Below are 20,951 nucleotides of genomic sequence, written 5' to 3'. Positions count from 1 at the left end.
TTCTACTTGGATATAGTTTTTTTTTTCATTGTTAGAGTTACATTTGAATTATTATTTTAACCATTTGAAAAACCTAACCTTAATAAATGTGTTTAATGAAACTCGACACCTAGTATCGAGTTATTTTTAATTTAAATTTTCATCGTTTACCATAAACTTAACTCTAAGAAATATGTTTAAAGAAACTCACACTTATGGGTGGTAAATTTAATTTTATTTGAATTTTCACCATTTATCATAAATCTAACCCTCAAAACACTCAAAGAGTCTACTAATTAAATATTTTTTTTACTATGCCTATAAATACCTCTTCTTCTCATTTTTTGTTGAGACAAACAAAAATTATCTCCCATAACTGTCGGCTTCTTAAGGCAAAAATATTTTCATATCCTAATTTATTTATCTTGAAAACGATTTTTCTAAACCCTGCTATGGCTCTATTGAGGGAAGAGAATCATATTACTCTAATTTTTATTAACTTATTAGTTAAGCAAGTATCATATGTTAATATTTAATTTTAGTTTTAATTTTTTTATTATATTGAATATAAAACATTGACTTATTTTTGTTTTCGTATACTTACTAGGTTGATGAACAAAAGCTCTAAATTCGAAGAAACATACATTATTCGATGTTGAATAAAGAGTATGGTCGACTTATAGAACATTTAGGTATAGCGGGTTTTATTTTTTTTAAGGTTACTGAAGTACCTTGTATACCAATACGGTCGTTATTAACTACAACCTTGGTGGAAAGGTGGAGGCCAGAAATTCTTAGCTTTCACTTTCCCTATGATGAAGCAACAGTGACGTATTGAAAAAATTCCGTAAGTATAACTGAAAATTAGAATGATGATACATACCTCTTTATAATATAGTAAAAAATTTAAAATATTAAATGTTAGAAGAAAGAAGATAAATATATAATATTTTAACTTTAATAATAAGATTATTATCACCAACAAGCAGGGCTAGAAAAATTTTTTGCGTGGGCGAAATTAAATTGTATATCTTTACGATAGTAAAAAAATACAATATTACTATATATTTATAAATTTTAAATGATTAAATCAAATTTTATCATTTTGAGAACTAAAATATAATTTTACCATTATTAATTTTAAATTTTATAAACTATAAAAAACTTAAATTAAAACTTTTCCTTTTTAGGGACCAAAGCCCTACTACTCCTTTACTCTGCCACTGGTTATCATTATATGAAATAGTAACTAAATTCTCAAAGTGATTGTAGATTAATTGATGGACCTCCATTAAGTGATTACAACTAATCACAAATGAATTTAGTGCAGACTAATTTCAACCATTAATAAAAGATTTTTAAGATTGTGTTTATAAAGTTATCATGACATATTGGGTAAACTCTATCACCTTAAGATAGGAAGAGACTGTTGAATTTCTAATTTAGATGATGCATAGTCCAAATTTATCACATTATTCAATAATATGTTTCACTTTTCATAATTAAAATTGAATAAATGACAACACCAAAACATAATTAGTATACAAAATTTATCCTTTCAATTTAAACTTTCTAATCTGATATTGATAGCACTAATGTTTGGCTAATATGACATGACTTGGGACAATGGAAAAAAACATGTGTTGAGTTACGAATGATTTAGGATAATTTTAGTGGCAATAATGGCTCCCCTTTGGTATATGACTCAAAAGAGTGGGAAATTGTGGAATTATTCAGTCATATGTCTAACAACTTCCTTGCTTAAATCTCATAATATGAACCAAGCTTTTTCTGTTCTTGATATTTGTCTAAACCCCACCAATTAAGTAAAAAAAAATACTAACATATTTGCAATTCAAAAAATTAATTATGAAGAAAAGTTATTTCTGTCATCATCTAAATAAAAAGATCCTATATTTGATGTACTAAAGCTATAAATTTATGTGATACCAGTGGATTAAATGATGATACATTAACGACGAATAAAATTATATAATACTAGATTATGATGTATTTATAATGTGAGTGAAAAATATATTTATGTAATAGATATATTCTTTAAAAATTGGCATAAATAATAAATGAGGTTCTGGTTGAGTGGTGATATATTATTGTTTAAAATTATAAAGGCTTAAGTTTAAATCATAGGATAAACTATAAAAATAGTCAATTTTGTTTGCATCAGATTATATTTTAGTCACTTGTATTTAAAATGTTACGTTTTAGTCACTTACACTATCGTTTTGTTAGAAGTGGTCACTCTACCGTTAAGCTCTGTTACCTCTCTAATGGCGGTCCTACATGACAATCTAAATGGGTTTTAAATGCCAACTTGATTGTCCTATGTGGCAGTTCAATTTAAATGTATTTAATTAAAAACATTTTTTCATCCAAGCAAGTGGATATCCAAATTAGCATTTAAAACCTATTTGGACAGCCACGTAGGACTGTCGTTAGGGAGGTAACGGAGTTTAACAGTAGAGTGACCACTTCGTAGCAAAACGATTAACGTAAGTGACTAAAACGTAACATTTCAAATATAAGTTACTAAAATGTAATCCAAGACAAACAAAAGTAACTATTTTTGTAGTTTAGCCTAAATCATATTATGTATAAGATATTAAATGATAAAAATGCCTTCAAAAAAACATAATTTACTTTGTAAAATAAAGATATTTTCATCATTATCCAACTGAGTTAATGTTAGATTGATGTATGACACCAAATTTAATAAAAAATTTAATATTAATAGAAATATTTTTATTATTATCCAATTGAATTAATATTTGATTGACTCGTAGCATTTAAATCAATAAAAAAATTAATATTAATAAAGATATTTAGATAAATAAAATCGAATCCACCCTTTATTCCATATTGTCAAATGTATGCACGCACGCATGCTCGAGTCTCTACATTCGGAAAAGAAAAGCAGGGGCTTCTCTCTTAAAACTTTAACCACAAATAAATATTGAGAAACCCCCCCCCCCTCCCCCTTTTAGTTACCCTGCCTATCTTCTAGCTACCTATTGGTTCATAGTTGATCATAAAAAGCAACCCAAAAAATAAAATTAAAAAAAAAATAGATCATCATTCATCAAATTCATGGACAATGATCCCACCACCACACGAGGGGGACACTTACTTTAATCACCCACTTTCATCCCATATGGATTTTCATAAAAATTATTACATGTGATGTTGGTAACTTTTTTTAGCTTTAGGTTAGTGTTGCCTATCTTGTAATCATAGATTATGTTACTTTATTTTTTTTAAAAATACAGCATTGAGGGAGTGTTATTTTAGAGTGTCTTATTTTTTTAACGATAGAAGTATCGTTTTTAGAGTGTTTATACTTAATTTTAGTCTTAAATTTTTGTCTCCTTATTTCGAGGAGGGTCAAAAGAGATTTATAGAGTTTTGGTGGGAATGCTTAAGTCCACCAAAGAAATGTTTATTATTTGGCATCGATAGGGTTTGAACCCTACTCTTAAAAAGTCTAAATGATACAACATTCTATTGGTGGACCTAAGGGTTTCCATCAAAACTCTATGAATCTCTTTGTGATATCCTCAAAATAAGAAGACAAAAACTTGAAACTAAAATTGAGTATAGACACTCCGAAACATATACTCGTGCTATATTTGTAACTAATATTATTAAATATGAAATGGTTAATATTTACTAATCATAAATATGGAGCAATACATTTCGATATAAATTGAAGGAACTTAAACCAAAAGCATTGTTTCAAATGTGCTTGGTAAAAAGATTAATCATATAATATTGCTTTCTTTTCACTAAAACCATTCTTTATAGAAGGAGCCTTGATAATCAAGTACCTTCTTGAGGAGACTTTTTTACGTAATAGGTTAACATTTGAATTTAGCTTTATTAAGATTTAATTAATTAAACAATGACCCAAAAGAATCCCAATTTATGTATTTGTTAAATCAACCACTTGAACTTGACTTTATCGGCTAAATTATTCCTAGCAAACCCTAGTTAGCAACTCAATTAATTAATTTGCTTGATTACAAATTATGGAGGAAGCACATGGGGGATGTATATATCTATGATTAATTTAATTTGCTAATCTTTCTATAAATAAAATGATTAATCCATAGCTTAGATCTTGCTCTACAATTTGATTAAAGATTCTCCAAAGCATCTATATTTCTTTGCTAATTTTTTTTATTAATCCCTCTTTCATCTTTTAGGGGTTAAAATGTGATGATCTTTTTTTCTATTTTCTTCTCGCATCAAACATGATGTCATCTCTTATGAGCTTATTAAATTTGTACGTAAGGTTTAATTCCACTTAACGTCCTCAAACTATCCTCATGATTTTAAATGGGTCTTTAAATTTCAAAATGCTCTAATTGAGTCTTCAAAGTATAGTATTGTATTAATCAAATCTTTTGTCAACCTAACAATCAATTGCTAAACACTAATTTGGGTCTAATGCGAAATATTTTTTAAATACGTAGATTAACTTGTAAATATGTGTACTTATCACATGAACAATTTAGACTTGATTTGTTTCGGAAAAAAACACATCGTTATTAGAGTTTAGAAAGGTTATTTATTTTGAAAAAAAATTTCATGTGATAAGTACACACGTACTGTTACTTTAAGTATTCGGTTAAAATATTTTGAAATTTTAGAAATCAATTTAAAATCTTAACTATAACTTGAAGATATCTAATGCGATTAACTTAATCTATAAATTTCACTATCAATTTATCAAATAACTTTGATGATATTATTAGATACTACAATATTGTTTAATATTTCTCAAAAGAGATATATAATAAAAAATAAAGACTTTAACTCTGTCAATGTACAATTTTGTAGACCGTGATTAGAGGTGCCCATGGGTTGGACTGGGTTGGGCTCAACTAAAATTTTAGACTCATTTGCTAGGCTCGACCTGAAAAATAGGTCTAAAATTTTGTCCAAGCGTGACTCAAATAAACATGCTAAAACTCAGTCCTGGCCTACCCGTATTATTTTTTTATATAATTTTTTAAAAATATATATAATACATCCAAAATACTAAAACATTAAAATAAATATTTCCCAAAAAATTGAAAATAAATTTTAAAAAATATGTATACTTAAATAACAGTAAGATATGTGCACCTTTATAAACAAATGTCTCTAAAATAGTAACAAAATTAACAATAAAATAAGAGTTATATTCAAATAATAAAAACAACATAGTAGCAAAATAATTATAAAATTGTAACAAAATAGTGAAAAAAACAACAAAAAAATAGCAATAAAATAATTTTGAAAAAACTGCAGTTGTTTTTTTTGCATATTTGGGATGGGCTCGGGTTAGAAGGTCTTGCATGAGACCCGACTTATTTTCTAAATAAATCTTATTTTTTGTCTAAATCTATTTTTTGAACTTATATTTTTACACAAATTCTTCCTATTTTCATTAAAACTTTTAGACTAAGCCAGATAACACGGTTCACGGACAGGTCTAACCGTGAAATATGTGTCCATATATGAGCAAGTGGGTTCTCTAATAGTGACAATGCAAATTCCACTATAGCTAAGAGACCTACAAAAGGGCCATAGCTACTAGCCGGAATCATTCTTGCGGACCATTTTGGTCACTTATTTCGCACCAGTATAGTGATTGCTTTGTTCCTTTTAGAATCTCAAACTCAAAGATCATTTAAATCCATCAGTTTCCCAAGAAACAAACAAAAACCAACTAAATTTTGTTATCAAAATTAGAGCACATCCAAAACGAAATATCAACCTTGTACAACCCTAATTTTTGTTCATCTGGTTCATATTAAATCTCTCAAAATGTCTAATTATTTATTAAGTCTAAAAATTCATATAATATTTAAAAAAGTCTAAATAAAAATATTAGGCTCGAAATATAAAATTAGATAAAAAATTAAATATGAATTGTATTTGAATTTTTACATTCAAGGCTCAATTTCAAGCCTAGCCCTTTTATTTCTACTTTTTATTTTTTTATATACGATGTAATTTATATCATATAAAAAATTCAATATATAATACTATAATGAAAATATTAAAAATATGTTAATTAGACAAAAACACAAAATATACAAGATTACTATATATTAAATAAAAATATTTTTTAAGACCCAAGCAAGCTTGAATTAAAGATTTATAATTATGGGTTAGATTGAACAAAATTTAAGATTCATATTTCAAGTTGAAATAAACTTAAACAATTATTAGATTTTGTCACACTCACGACATGAGTGAAAGAAAATATTAAAATTTATTCGATAATAAATATAGGATGAGTGGTAATGAACTTATGTTTTAGTACAATTGAAAACATGTTCAATCCTTGAATTTTTAATTGTTAATTGTTTTATTTAAAGATGATATAAAAGCATAAAAAGACAAAAGTGTAATCGTAATAATATTAATTATAATTTAAAAGAAATGTTTTTTGTAATTTCATAATTGAATTTGTGGCCTAGTTAAGAATGACACTAATTCAATAAAACGTTTAAATAAATAGTATGTTAGTACCATACATGGATTCAGCTTGACCATTGGACATTTCTAGCTCATATACCCACTCTTATGCCAACAACTAGGAATGAGCAAAACTCGATTCAATTCGAAAAAATCAAATTTCAAGTTAATCGTATCGAGTTATTTGATTTTTTTCAAGTCAACTCGAATATGTAATTCGAGTTTCAAGTTCGAGTTGAGTTAAATTTTACAATTCGAATGACAGATTGGTTTAAATACCCTTTTGGTCATTGTCAGTTATGAAAATGAACAAATTAGTTTCTCTCAACAAAAATTACAAAAATAAAATCCAAAATATTTATAATAATAGGACTTATTAATTTAAAATTTTTCACTCGAGTCAATCGAACACTTGCTCCTACCAACAATAATGTTCGATGATGTCATCCTTTGTCAAATTCGTTTATTGGGTGAACGTTAATGGACCATGGTAGAAGGAGGATGGTTTGACTTATTGATGTTCAAAGGGAACATATATGAAAACCCTAATGAGGAAGACAAATAAGCAATCCTTCATGACCACTACTTTTCAGTCCTCGGACCCCCACTAGCTTCATATATAGGACAATGGCAGCTAATTGCCCCTATGGTTCCACATTCACACAACATTTCATGACCGGTCTCCTAGAATTTTTTTTTTTTGTAGCTTATGATTTTAATACTTGGTGACCATATTGCCGGCCATTTGGTCCATCCTCTCGCCCCGTTTAAAGCCCTACAAATCTAATCTCAAACCTTTGTTGTTGCTATAACTTGGTCCTTGCAAATTGGTATCCCACGGGTCTAAACCCCAAAGTCTTTCTTTCATTGAAAGCGCCCAACTGAAATTGAGAGAAATACATGTATTCGTACATAAATTTCGTGATAATTTGTAATAAATTCGGTAATTGGAGATTCTTATATTAAAAGTCAAATTTTATTTTCTTCCTACCTAAAAAAAGAGTAAATTAGTCCTAATACATTAGATTGAAGAGCAAATCAGTCTTTCTATTAAAATTTTATCAATTTCTATTATTAAAAATTAGTCTATGTATGTCAACATGAGGTACATGTGATACACGATATGTAATTGTCATATTATTTCGTAAGCCACATTAATTTTTAATAGTAGAAATAAAAAAAATTCTAATTGAAATTATTAGTTTATTTTTTAATTTAACATACAGTAATTAATTTACTCAATTTTTAAGTAAATTTACCTAAAAAATTGTAATCCTATTGAGGAGCACCAAACCAAGATTAAAAATGAAGTAAAAAAATGTAAACGTTAGAGAAGAAGAGTGTGTGATTATGAATGTGAAGCTAATTCATGATTGCAAACAGGACCCCAAATTGACCCAACCAAGCAAAAGTTTTGCATTTAACAATAACTTAAACAAAACACAAACCTTTCTTTCTTTCTTTCTATTAATTTAATTAAAGGGATTAAATTAAGGAATCGTATAAAGGTTAATTGATGGTTAAGGATATCAAATCTTATTTCTTTTTTTTAAAATAGTAGATTTTATCCAACACATGAACCATATTTTACCAAATAATCAAATCATATTTTCAAAGGTAGTGATATTAAATTTTTAGTGTTTAACTCGGATTTAGGGTTGATCTGATGGAAGTTGATTGTTAATATTATTATGTTTAATTTTTCATGATTTTGTTGATATAATAAATTTAATACTAATTGTGAATTTATTTAATTTAATTTTTAATTTGTCAAATACAATCCAATGAATTTAATTTAATTCGCGTTTTAGAGTTGATTTGGTGAAAGTTAATTTCTAATATTATTAGCTAATTATAAATTTTCATCAAATCAACATTTAAACCCGAATTAATTACTAAAAAAATAATATTATTACCAAACTCAGGTACCCAATTATGTATTAAGCCTAATTAATTTTTAAATAATGTAACTTATGAAATAAATTATATTTATAAATCAAAATAATAATGAATGTGTTATTAATGAATGAACTTTATAGACAATTATTAAATAATACAACACCTCATCACTTATAAATAAATAAAATTATTAGTATTTATTATAAATTTTTTACTTTTTTTTAATTTTGGAAGTGGCGAAATATTATATTATTCAACATTAACTGTATATAAGATTTATTCATTAACAGTGTATTAAATATTCACCCGTATAAATATTCGATATATGTGTAACTACCGTATAAACAATTTCGATTTAAGGAATTAAAAAAAAAATATTTTCTAAGATATTGGTAAAGAAAACAGTAGCAGAATCTCAAAGGTAGGCCCATGATGAAAACAGCTATATATATACCACCCCTCCTCCATTTCTCCAAGTTTAAGCCCCTAACTCCCCTTCTTCACTTCACTTTTCTCTGTAAAATAAAAATAAGGTTACAAAAAGTCCCTTTTTTTAAACGGCAGCGTCTCCACGGGAACTGGTTATTAAACCAATAATGGTCGACGTAGATCGGAGGATGTCCGGTCTAAATCCGGCCCATGTAGCCGGCTTACGCCGTCTCTCAGCTCGTGCTTCCGCTCCTTCAACGGCGACTTCCCACCCTGTTCGCAACGGTCTTCAATCTTTCTCTTCTTTAGCGGATAAAGTTATAAGCCATTTACGCGATTCGGGTTTCAAAGTACAACCGGGTTTATCCGACGCTGAGTTCGCTCGGGCGGAAGCTGAGTTTGGTTTTGTTTTCCCCCCTGACCTCCGGGCTATATTATCAGCCGGTTTACCTGTGGGTCCTGGTTTTCCCGATTGGCGATCCAATGGAGCCCGACCTTATCTTCGGGCTTCCCTTGATCTTCCCATCGTTGCAATTTCTTTTCAGATAGCCCGTAACACTTTATGGTCCAAATCTTGGGGTCCAAGACCTTCAAACCCAGAAAAAGCTTTACGGGTGGCGAGGAATGCACTTAAAAGAGCTCCCCTTTTAATCCCCATTTTTAGTCACTGCTATATTCCATGTAACCCATCTTTAGCCGGTAACCCGATTTTCTTCATCGACGAAACCCGGATTTTCTGTTGCGGATTTGATATATCCAGCTTTTTCAACAGGGAATCTTTTTTCCGGACCTCCGAATCCGACCCGGAATCGTTGAAGAAACAGAGATCGGTTAGCGAAAATTTAGCCGGGTCGTCCACCGACGTATCCAGGCGTAGTATGGATGCCGGTTTCCTTACTGGCACTCGAACCCCTAGATGGGTAGAGTTCTGGAGCGACGCGGCGGTTGATCGGCGCCGGAGAAACTCATCGTCTTCGCTCTCGGATTCATCCCCCGAGACGTATTTCGATCTGCCGAGAACCGGAATTCCGAAATGGGTCGAGGATTACATCGAGCAAATCGGGTCGGTTCTTAGAAAAAGCGGGTGGAGCGAGTCCGATATTGCAGAGATCGTACACGTGTCAGCATCTGGGTTTTTCGAAGAAGAGATGGTTTTATTGGATAATCAAGCGGTTCTCGATGCACTTCTTTTGAAAATGGATCGGCTCTCGGATTCGCTCCGAAAAGCTGGATGGAGCTCCGAAGAAGTTTCGGAAACACTAGGTTTTGATTATCGACCGGAAAAGGAAAAGAAACCGGCTAAGAAATTATCCCCTGAGCTCGTACTAAAAATTGGGAAACTTGGTGAATCAGTTATCCGGTAATGAGATTGGTTCAATTTTTTTTTCTTTTTTCCTGTCTTTTTAAAAAATTTTGGGGGTTGGGTAAAAAGAATTATTAAAATAAAATATAGGGTAAGTAACACATTGTACTATGAAAAAGAGAAAAAAAAATGTAAAAATCAAATTGTTGTTCATAATTTAATATAAACATTTAATGAAAAATATGGTTATTTTTGTTGTTTACAGCTTTACATATTTTATGGTATTTCTCTTCTTTCTTTTTATCTTTGCTCAAATTTTGCTATCAGTTTTTATATTATACTTGGGTTATTTAGTAATATAATTTTTTTAATAATTTAATTATAAATTTTGATCAGTCTGGTATTTTTAGACAATATTTAAAATTATTTATAGCCTCTCTTCAATCCATAAATAGGAGGATAATGTGGTTCAGTGCACTCAAACTCACTTTCTCCCGTATTGGCAATAATATTCATGCCAATCGAGTTAAGATTCAATCGGTTTAGCAATACAAATTTTAAAAATTTTATTTTAATTCAAATATTAGATGTTAAATTTATTAATTAAAATATTACTTCTAATAAATATATTATTACATGCAATGTCAACTTATTATTTTTACATAATATTCACAAAAAACACATTATTTTAGCTACTAGATTTTAAAGATTTCGGACTTAAATTTCAATTTTTAAAAATTACAAGACTAAAAGGTTCAAATTGGAGAATAAATTATAATCTACAACTTATACATAATACGAGATTAGAGAATTTGACCTAACAATTTAGTTGCAACTCTTTTGAGAGAAATTTTTAATGTATTGTTTATCAAGAGCTAACAAATTTTTCAATAAATCCGATATTATCCCAAAGTCGGGATTTTATTTCTCAATTTCACTAAAATGGTACAAAATTATTATCTCGTTGAATTGAATCATTTGAATTTTATAAAACTTGAGCCCATGCCTTTATATCACATCTAAGAACTTCTATGTTTTTATTTCGGACAATCAACACTTAAAATTCGAAAAATACGTAAACTTATTGTAGTACAAGAATTAATAATAAAATTTAACCTTATTTGTCTTTTATATACTTTAGAATTTTATTAATATTTTATAATTCAATCCTCTCGGAACTTGAGGTAAGAGAAAAAAAAAAAAAAAGGATAATGGGAGCTTCCCCAGTTTCACACAGAAACCTGACACCGAATCCTTCTCACCGTTTAGCTTTTAAAGAGACGAAAACAACGAGGATGTCTGTGTGTTTTCAACCCCCAACAAAGCTGTGGCTATAAAAAGAAATCCCAAAACAAAATCTCATATCAGATTAAATTTTAAATTTTGTCAGTGAATTGAATTTTAATGAAAGTTAAAGGGCAAATTTGCAAATACAATAAGTTTATGTCTTGTGAGATTAACTAACTGCTCTCGGTTTCATAATCTCTTTAATGTGATATTTGTTTTTTTGCGGTACAATGTTTGAATTTGGTAAAGTTATATGTTCTGTTACCTAAAGATAACGGTGTAATTGGTTTTTTTTCGGTTAATAGTATAATTTTTTGTTACCATAAGATAACGGTTTAAATTATTAATATTTAATTTAAGTTTTAGGATTCATTTAATGAAAATTCATAATTAATTAATGATATTAACAATTAACATTTCACTAAATTAAACCTAAAACTCGAAAAAAATCATGTACATCATATTGTAACAAATTCACAATTAATATTAAATTTATTCGATTAACAAAATCATGAAAATTCAAATATAATAATATTAACAATTAATTTTTTTTGAAATAATCTTAAAACTCGAATTAAACACTAAAATTTTAACATTTATCTTCAAATATTGAAATGTATTACTTTTGTTAAATATAGATACGGCATTAGACCTCAAAAATACAATTATAAAACTTAAAAGGATATCAAACTCAAGTACCAAATAATATATTAAATTTTTAGTGTTGCATAATAAAAAAGGGTAAAATATACTTATAGTCATCTAACTATAAAAAATTTCATTTTAGGTATCCAAAATAAAATAATTGCAATTTAAGCACTCACGTTACATAGTTATGGGTTGAAGGAATTTTTATTTTATTTAATATTAATATATTTATATTTATTTAATATTAATATAAAAATTAAATTTATTGTTGAAATTTATTATGTATTTTTTAAAAATATTTATCTATCTTTACACATTTCTTTCAATTTTTTTAGAATTTGGATCAAATTGAGAATATTTTTTAAATTTTGAGGGTTAATTTTCTTATAATTAAATCAATATAAAATGTAAAAATTGAGGCCTAAAGTTATTATTATATCAATTTTTTTAGCTTTAACTTGCCATTTGTAATTTTTTTAGCTTAAACTACAAAATTTTTATTTTTAATATTTAAATAAAAAATTATAATTAAATAACTATGTAATTTACCAAATAAGTATTTAGGTTGATATTTGGATGCGACTTTAAAACATATGTTTTGCTGACTATAATTAGATCACTGAAAACGTAAATAATAGAACTTAAAAGCCCAAACCAATAAAGGAAATCTTTTAGCAGAAGAAAATGCTACTGAGACAAAACCTTATTTAATTTGTGGCAGGATCCTAAAATCGAGGATTTTATTTGAATAATATTTTTTAACTCGAATAAAATTATTCAAAGCCTATAATAGGAATAGTAAATCAAAACCGTCCATAAATTTTGAATCGATTCATTTTGAATTGAAGAATTTTTTTAAAGAAAAATAAAATTGAAGTAGAGCGGAGTGAATGTTTTGTGACCGACACAAAACTGTTTGATAATTGTTTGTCTTGTCTCACCTTGAAATTATTATTTTTTTATATATATAATTATTAAAAGGTAAAAATATAATAATATGTTATAAAAAAATTTCATATATTTTATGTTTAAATATTTATTTACATTTAAAATAATTAAAAATTATAAAAATAAATAGAAAAAAAGTTTAACTGAAGTAGAGCGATAAATAGAAAAAAACACATTCATAAAGATAATAACGATTTTCAAAATTATACTTTTATATTTGATTGAAGCGAGTAATGAAACAAAATATATAAACTATTAAACAGTGGTAGATTTAATAACACCCAACTACTACAACCAGCGGAAAGTACTATAGTAATATATAATACTATACCAAGTGTAGTGAACTGAGACAGACATTTAAATGCAGCAACGGTGATTGCAACGCCACCGTCCACCACCATAACCGACCGTTGGTACGGTGTCACGTGCCAATATCTCCACCGCCATTCACCTCTTTCATGTGCTGAACGAGAACATGTGCACAGTGCATGCATATATATATATATAAAAGTTCATATGCAAATACATCATACAAGTGGAGGTGGCACATATATTTACGTGGGATTTTATTAAAGAGAAAAGAGAAAATGGACTTTAGCCTCCCCTCCCCCTTCCCCCCCTCTTCATATGGCTGCACCTCCCGTAACAGCCTTTTATCATTACTCTAAAAGAAATCTAATTTGATCCCATGTTGGGCCTAACATTGAAAAAGTTCATAAATCAATAAGATTATCTGCTAAATGAAGGGATAATCATAAAATTTCGAGTAAGAACTAATTTAAGAAACGAACTTAAGAATGAAATAAATATTAAATTTATATATAAATTCTGATTTGATATATAATTTTAATTTGATATAATTACTCACCATACCTTTTACTTATGAGGTCGAAAATGGATCATCGTTTATAAAAATAAAACATATTTCGACCGTTATATCAACGGTAATACAAGACATAAACATGGACGGTGATTGGGGGATCGAGATTTGTTAAAAACCTTTTTAATACTGACCTTACGTTGACATGAAAGTGATTGCTGTTTATTTTGTCAATTCGTTGGGTTAATAATTATTGTAAAGGACAGCTTTTGTTAATTTGTCAATGGCTCCCATGTGTCTTTACAGTTTGTTGTTTGGTCCCTCGTAGACTGTGTTTCCATTTTCTACTTGCCTCACATTTCATAAAACTGTTTCCATGTTTTCTCAATGTGTATAAATTGACTAAACTATCACTTTAGTTTTAGTACATGAAAAAAGTCCTATTCAATTTCAACTTATTTAAAGTAAAGATGTCTGCCAAAATTGAACAGCAAAAAGTCAAAATTTTTGGGGTTTTTTTTTATTTTTTTCAAATTCGGGTTCTTAACTTAGGATAACAAGTTGTTTTACATATTTATCGTAAAAGAATTATGGAGGTTTTATATGAGTAAAAACGTAATTTATTTATTATTCAAAAAATTAGTACATTAGTTCATGTAGATCAGATTAAAGAGTAAATTAGTTTTTTTATTAAAAATTTAATCTATTTCTACTGCTAAAAACTAGTCCATGTATGCCATCATGAGATATACGTAGCATGTCACATGCCATTGTTTGGTTATTTTGTTAGGTATGCCAATTTTTAACCCTAGAAATGAAAAAAAAAATTAACAAAAAGAATCAACTTACTCTTTGATCTAATGTTCAAGGACTAATTTGCCTTTTTTTAACTACAGGGGCCTCCATGGTATTTTTACCAAGGAACCTTGCTAAATGGCTTAAATGAGTAAAAGTATCATGGAGGCTCCTATACTATAAGCCAAATTATATTTGGTCCCTTCTACTTATACAATGGAGAAAATAGTACATGTACATTAAATTAAAGAGTAAGCTGGTTATTCTATTAAATTACATCCATTCTACTATTAAAAACTAGTATTTGTACGATAACATGAGGTGCACGTGATATTTCACATGTTATTGTTTGATTATTCCATCAGTCACATCAGTTTTTAATAGTACAAAGGAATGAATTTTTCAATAGAAATGATCAATTTGCTCTTTCATTTGACGTACAGAAATTAAATTACCCTTTCTTTAAATAGGAATGATAAAATATAATTAACTCTTAATACAAAAAGTTATACCATAATTTCATAGGCTTAAATGTCAATGAATGATATCTTAATATAAGTTGGGACATGTACTACAATTGCTCTGCTCAGAGCAGAAAAGGCAAAGCAGAAGAATATGACATTTCTTGTATAATACTATCAAATTATTAATTTCCTACAAAATGTAACAGATTTCATTTACTACACCAATGTAAATAGTAAATGAATGTTGTACAGATCTATATATATAAAAACAGGTTCATGTAATTTTTGGCTGAAAAAATCTACCCTTTTGTAGCAATGTTTGGAGATATTGTGGATCTGTTCCCTACATGGCTGCAGATACAGGAAATTTAACATAAATAAAGATGATCTTGCTGTTCATAACTTAAGTTAAAGTTGGTTGGTCCCATATTCACTCTTCATAAATTAATTGGGAAAATAAGAATATTTTTTTTCCCAAAACTATGTGTCAACTTTGATTAATTGTAAAACTTGTAAGATTTGGGCTGAAACTAAAAAATGTAGCAAAACCCAGAGCCCCATGTTCCTGTCAGTTGGGGGCTTTTAAGTAGGACTGAAACTAAACCTTTTTTATTCAAAACTTAAAAGCCCATTATGGTCACAAGGAAATTGAACAAACAATGAATGGCTTTTGGCTTCAATGAAATCCACAATAAGATTCTAATTCTTCTTTAAAATATGCAATAAATTAAATAATGAATAACTTGAGGGAAAACAATATAAAAGAAGACATGAGCAAAAGTTATCCAACTATGTGTTGTCAGAGATCTTACAACATCTTCATGCATTTCACCTTGCATAAGCGACATGGAATAGAAGAAGAATTTCGGTCCAAAAAACATTAGATCCAAAAACCTCCACACCCTCCTCCCTTTAAAGCCAATACCAAACCAACCAACCAACCAACCCTTTTATTGTCTTTTCTTCATCTATTAATGTAATATGTGTCTTGCATTTGGAGGTTTCTCACTCCAATTTCTTCATTTATAGCCTCACCACCTCCCAAAATTTTATTGCTCATCATTTAATTTTCTCTTCCTATGTACATAATAAAAATAAAATAATAACTTATCAAATCATTCACAATTTATAATTTGGCGAGCCAACAAAGTTAAGGAAAAGTTTCGTATTTCCGATTACCAAAATTTAATTCTGCTGATGTAATTCTCTTCTTCAAATTGTAATGTATAAAAAAACTGTTAATTTGGAGAAATTTCTCTTTCATACGAAAATACCTCTAAAAATAAATCTCAACGATCATGTCCAATTTTGTGTCTAAATGAAAGCAAAAAGAACTAACAAGGCTCTCAGTGTTCAAATTAGGACACTTAATAGATTCATATTCTAAAAATATTTAAATTCTATAAAAGGAAAAATCTCATGGGTATTTTAAGGTTTTAGATAAGTTTATTCAAGATTATTGGATGGTTTGAGTCAATGTTGTTTGAATCGAATCGGATCAGCTAATTGGGAATTAGCTCGAGATCAATTTGGAAGGTGGTTTTGAATCAGTTAGATCAAGAAATGGTACAAACTGATTGAATTGGGATTTTTAATTTTTTAAATTTTTAATAATTTTTTAATCGAATCAATTAGACTGATTGAACCAGTGAACTGATGATCTTATCGATTTGACCTCCAATCCGATTTAAAGAACATTGGTAAGAGTTCAGCTAATTATTCAATGTTATAAGTATACTAATTGATCAAAATTGTAAGTGCAAGTATAGTTAAGAGTAAGTATATGGGGTAGGTTGAGACCTTGATCTCCTCAAAATAATAAAAAGTACTTCTAAAATCTTTAAAAAATATATAAAATTATAAATCAATATAGTAATAATATTACTTTTTGACTCTTCTTGAAATTTATAATTCAATTTTAATTCTCTAAACTTTTTGTATTTTCACCCTATAAGGAATATGGTTAGAGATTAAATATTAAAATATTGCAAAGTAAGATCAACTATAGAAATTGAAACTTCCATGAATATGTACCCATTTATCCTGTCACAAAGAACATGAGAACTTATCTTAAAAGGAAGGGAAAGAAGAAAGTAGATGGATAAAATGGATTTATATGAAAAGTTAAAACAAAAGATAGGATGTGTCAGAAAGAGAGAAAGGTGCAATGAACATTGCCTTGTAGGAAAAATTCCCTAATATATATAACTTACCCTTCTCCAATAATCAAAAGCCCTTTGTGTGGGGATGTTGGGACCTTAGTGGGATATCTCACATGGATCTATTTTGATGAGATTAGGTTTGACCATTTCCATCTTTAATAAATTTATTCAAAAAATATGTGTTGTTATGGAATTGATTAAGTGAGGCATGATCCTTGAGACATGAACACTAAAACTAGTCGACCCTGCCTTGGGAGGCAACCTACCTCCCACGTTCACTTCATTTAATAATATTGAGACCTAACCAAAATAGAAAAAATAAAAAATGTGTTTTCTTTTTTGGATGTCTTTTTTATTGAAGATGCAAGCGAAGGAATTAGTTTGCTGATCATAGTACCACCTCATGCTGATGAGATTTGCATTACCACTTCCATTCTAAAGTGGCCATTAATTAGTTGGATTTAGTTAATTACATTGGTATACGATAATAAAGGTAGATTTGTTTGTAATGTAAAATATAATTACATTTTAAAAAAGAAAGAAAAATCTATAAAAAATGAAAGATATAATTTTTTCAATTTACAAAAAATTAGAGTGTCTATCTAGACATTGCAATAACTACTTAATTTAATTTCTTAACATATTTTATATAGTATAAATAAAATATAATTTATAATATTTAATTTTTTTATAAAGGGAAATTATTTCTTAAATTACGAGTTAAGTTTTTAGACTTCACAAACAAGAGTATGGGATTGTTAAGTATCTTATAAGGCATAGCAAAATATTAATAAAATAAATATTTAAAAAATTGCAACATATGTTGAATTTTTAAAATTGCTTATGAAATAAAAATAATTACCTTTTAAAAAATTATAAAAATAATTTAAAGTTGAATTAAATGATAATATATTATTCAAAATTATTAAAAATAAATTCATTTGATTTTATATTAAAAGAATATATCATCATCTTAAAGTATAGAATCAAACACTACCACATTAAATATTAACCCATTAATAAAATCTACCTATCAAATAAAACAATTTGGAATAAAGGGGTGCGCCGGCTGCTGATCGAGTGTGATTATAAAGTAGCGGTAGATTTAATACTTGGACTAAAGGGGGTGGGGTTATCGAAACCAAGACTGAAAATTAGAAATTAAATAGAGAAGAACTGAAAGTCTGACATAAGACAAGTACCAAGAACGACAAATATGATTATTGAGTGATGACTAAGCAGGTTAGATGTTGGGCAATTGAACTTCATGTTTTTAATAATCTATCTCAAGTGATGTTGAATGTTATGGCGCGTGACAAAAGATAAAAGAAACTAAATTTAACGATATAGTAACTAAAAAGATATGATTTATGATTTTTCATTTTAATGAAAAGCTATCATTGGTTGCTTCAGATTTTGATTTTATGAGATACCCATGGTTAGGATCTTTCAATTTTCTACAGAGAATTCATATACCTTAAGAGAGAGAAACAAAGCAATATTTTGTTAGAGGAATTCTTTTGAGTGAAAAAGAAAGTTGAAAACTTTTGAGAATGAAAAGGAACTGCAAAGAAAAAAGAAACAGCCATTGCTCTCTCTGTCAATTTTCTTATGATTACGTCAGATTTATATATATATATATATAAGCTTTGCGCTATGAGAGGTAACTCTCAAAATGAAAAGGAATTTTCATGCATGGAAGAAGGAAATATCTCTTATTAATTATTCTCCTTAAGCACCAACATTTGTTAATAATTTATATATATATTATCAGTATCAAACTCCATATGATTCTTGAAGTTATTGGCATGTTTTGCTGATAAAAAAAAGCATTAATCCATAGATAATGAAAGCATACAATTATGAAAATTCTTTGTTGCACTAACAACAACTGAAAAAAAAAACCCAACACCTTTAACCCATTACACAAATCAAATCTAAAATTCTAAATTCCCTTTCCCCTTATCTAAGCATCTGCATATTGCCCACACCTTGATGATGATGAGATGGTGGCTGACAAGCTTTCATCAATGGAGAATAACCCACATTAGCCATTGTTGCTCCACTTGGAAACCCAATTCCCATTGGTCTATTAACAGCAGCTTGTTCCAAAGACTGCACTTGTTTCTTCAAGAACTTAACGTAATGTATAGCTTCGTCTAACATTGAAGCAGTATCCATTTTAGTCCCTCCTGGTACAAGTCTTTGCAGTATCCTTATCCGTTCACTTATCCTTTCCCTTCTATGCCTAGCGGCTACACTTTGTGGATCTTTAGAGATCTTAACGTTCCTTCTCTTGGGTGGCTTAATGGATTCAGGGTCTATATGAATAGGTTGCATTGCTGCTATACGAAAAATCATCTCCCTCATTGCTGCCATGGAGTTTTTCTTATCAGGATATGATGGGTACTTGAACTTGTTGGTTTGAAAAGGTGGTGGTGGAGCAGCCATGGATTCTTGAACTGGAAATGGTAAGGCCGTGAACGGGTCATGAATAGGGTTAGGGTAAATAGGAAACACAGTGGTGGAGCTTTCAGGCGGTGGCTCACAGAATTCAGGAAGCTTCTCCATTTGCATCATCATTGTCATCATGTCCATGTGATGATCATCTTCGGTTGATGAAGATTTGATCATGTCAACATCCATTGAATCTCACTCAAATATATCTGTATTATCTGCTACTTTGAGGGTGTGATTTGAGTGAAGAAAAGAGAGATGGGCTGAAAGATTGAATGGCAGAGGGATGGAGAGGAGCTGACAGAGGAAGGTGATGATAGCTGTGATAGAATTAGGGTTTTCTTTTCTTTTCTTTTTTTATAAAATCAAATGTGTGCAGAGATAAAGATAAGGAGAGATATGGAGAAAACTGAAAAAAGTGATTTAAAAAGTATTACTAATATCAAAGAAGGAAGTCGAAAGGGCTTTATATAGCAACTTGTGACCAATATATATATTTTAAATGCATGCAAAGCTTGCAGGAAAGTTCCCTCTCCCAGAAAAGGTTAAATTCCAGTTTTGGTCATTTTACTTTGCTCTTACTTGGGTTTTAGTCTTTTTACTTTGTCACAATTTGGTATTCTTTTTATGATGTCATTAGGTAATTCAAATAGTTATTACAGTTAAAATATTTATGTAGATTTTTCTTTAAAATATTCATTGTAACTCGTCACATGATATGCTTTTTACAAAAAAATCCACGTAGGGGTGAAGCTAGAATTTTTTTAAGAGGGATCAATTAAATCATAAACTTTTGAAGGTCAAAATATAATATTATCATGTATTATTTTATAATTATAAAAAAAATCATGTTTTCATTTTTTAAAAGGACTAAACAAATTGTTTTTCTTTTCATTTTGGGGACCAAAATACAATTTTATTACATATAAATTTACAATTTAAAAATTTTAAAGGGGTTAAAATATAATTTTATATTTTTGGGGCTAGCGCCCTTACTTGCCTCCCTCTGCATTCACTCCTAACTCTATGTTAAAATTTTAACCGGAATAATCAACAATATTATACACTATCTAATGATTTTATAAATAGAAAGAGATCAAATTAAGTAAATTTGAAAAGAAAAGAAATATAACTTTAATTGAAATAATAAAATTAAAATAAGGGAAAATATGATGCCTTAAGCCTTTAGAAAAAAAAACTAAAGTATGATGTGTTATGTTCAAATCCTATAAATACTTTATGAACCTCAGCTTTTGACTAAGCAGCATTGGGTG

General features: G+C 28.7%; 2 protein-coding genes across 2 annotated transcripts; one reads left to right on the top strand and one right to left on the bottom strand.

Moving 5' to 3' along the window:
• Positions 1–8,846: 8,846 nt before the first annotated feature.
• LOC107931628 (uncharacterized) lies at positions 8,847–10,337 on the top strand. The gene has a single exon (XM_016863568.2). It carries the CDS (start codon positions 8,961–8,963, stop codon positions 10,155–10,157), a length of 1,197 nt encoding a protein of 398 aa, XP_016719057.1. The 5' UTR covers positions 8,847–8,960; the 3' UTR covers positions 10,158–10,337.
• Positions 10,338–19,040: 8,703 nt separating this feature from the next.
• Positions 19,041–20,113, bottom strand: LOC107931658 (transcription factor HEC2). Its single transcript, XM_016863593.2, has one exon. It carries the CDS (start codon positions 19,864–19,866, stop codon positions 19,183–19,185), a length of 684 nt encoding a protein of 227 aa, XP_016719082.1. The 5' UTR covers positions 19,867–20,113; the 3' UTR covers positions 19,041–19,182.
• Positions 20,114–20,951: the final 838 nt, after the last annotated feature.

The sequence above is a fragment of the Gossypium hirsutum genome, chromosome A02 (assembly GCF_007990345.1).
Source record: "Gossypium hirsutum isolate 1008001.06 chromosome A02, Gossypium_hirsutum_v2.1, whole genome shotgun sequence".
Classification (NCBI taxonomy): domain Eukaryota; kingdom Viridiplantae; phylum Streptophyta; class Magnoliopsida; order Malvales; family Malvaceae; genus Gossypium; species Gossypium hirsutum.
Note: the sequence above shows the minus strand (reverse complement) of the source record. Positions and strands in the feature narration are given on the sequence as shown.

Bases quoted from the DNA above. Each gene is read 5' to 3' on its own strand.
- LOC107931658 (XM_016863593.2), bottom strand. From the start codon at position 19,866: ATGGATGTTGACATGATCAAATCTTCATCAACCGAAGATGATCATCAC.
- LOC107931628 (XM_016863568.2), top strand. From the start codon at position 8,961: ATGGTCGACGTAGATCGGAGGATGTCCGGTCTAAATCCGGCCCATGTA.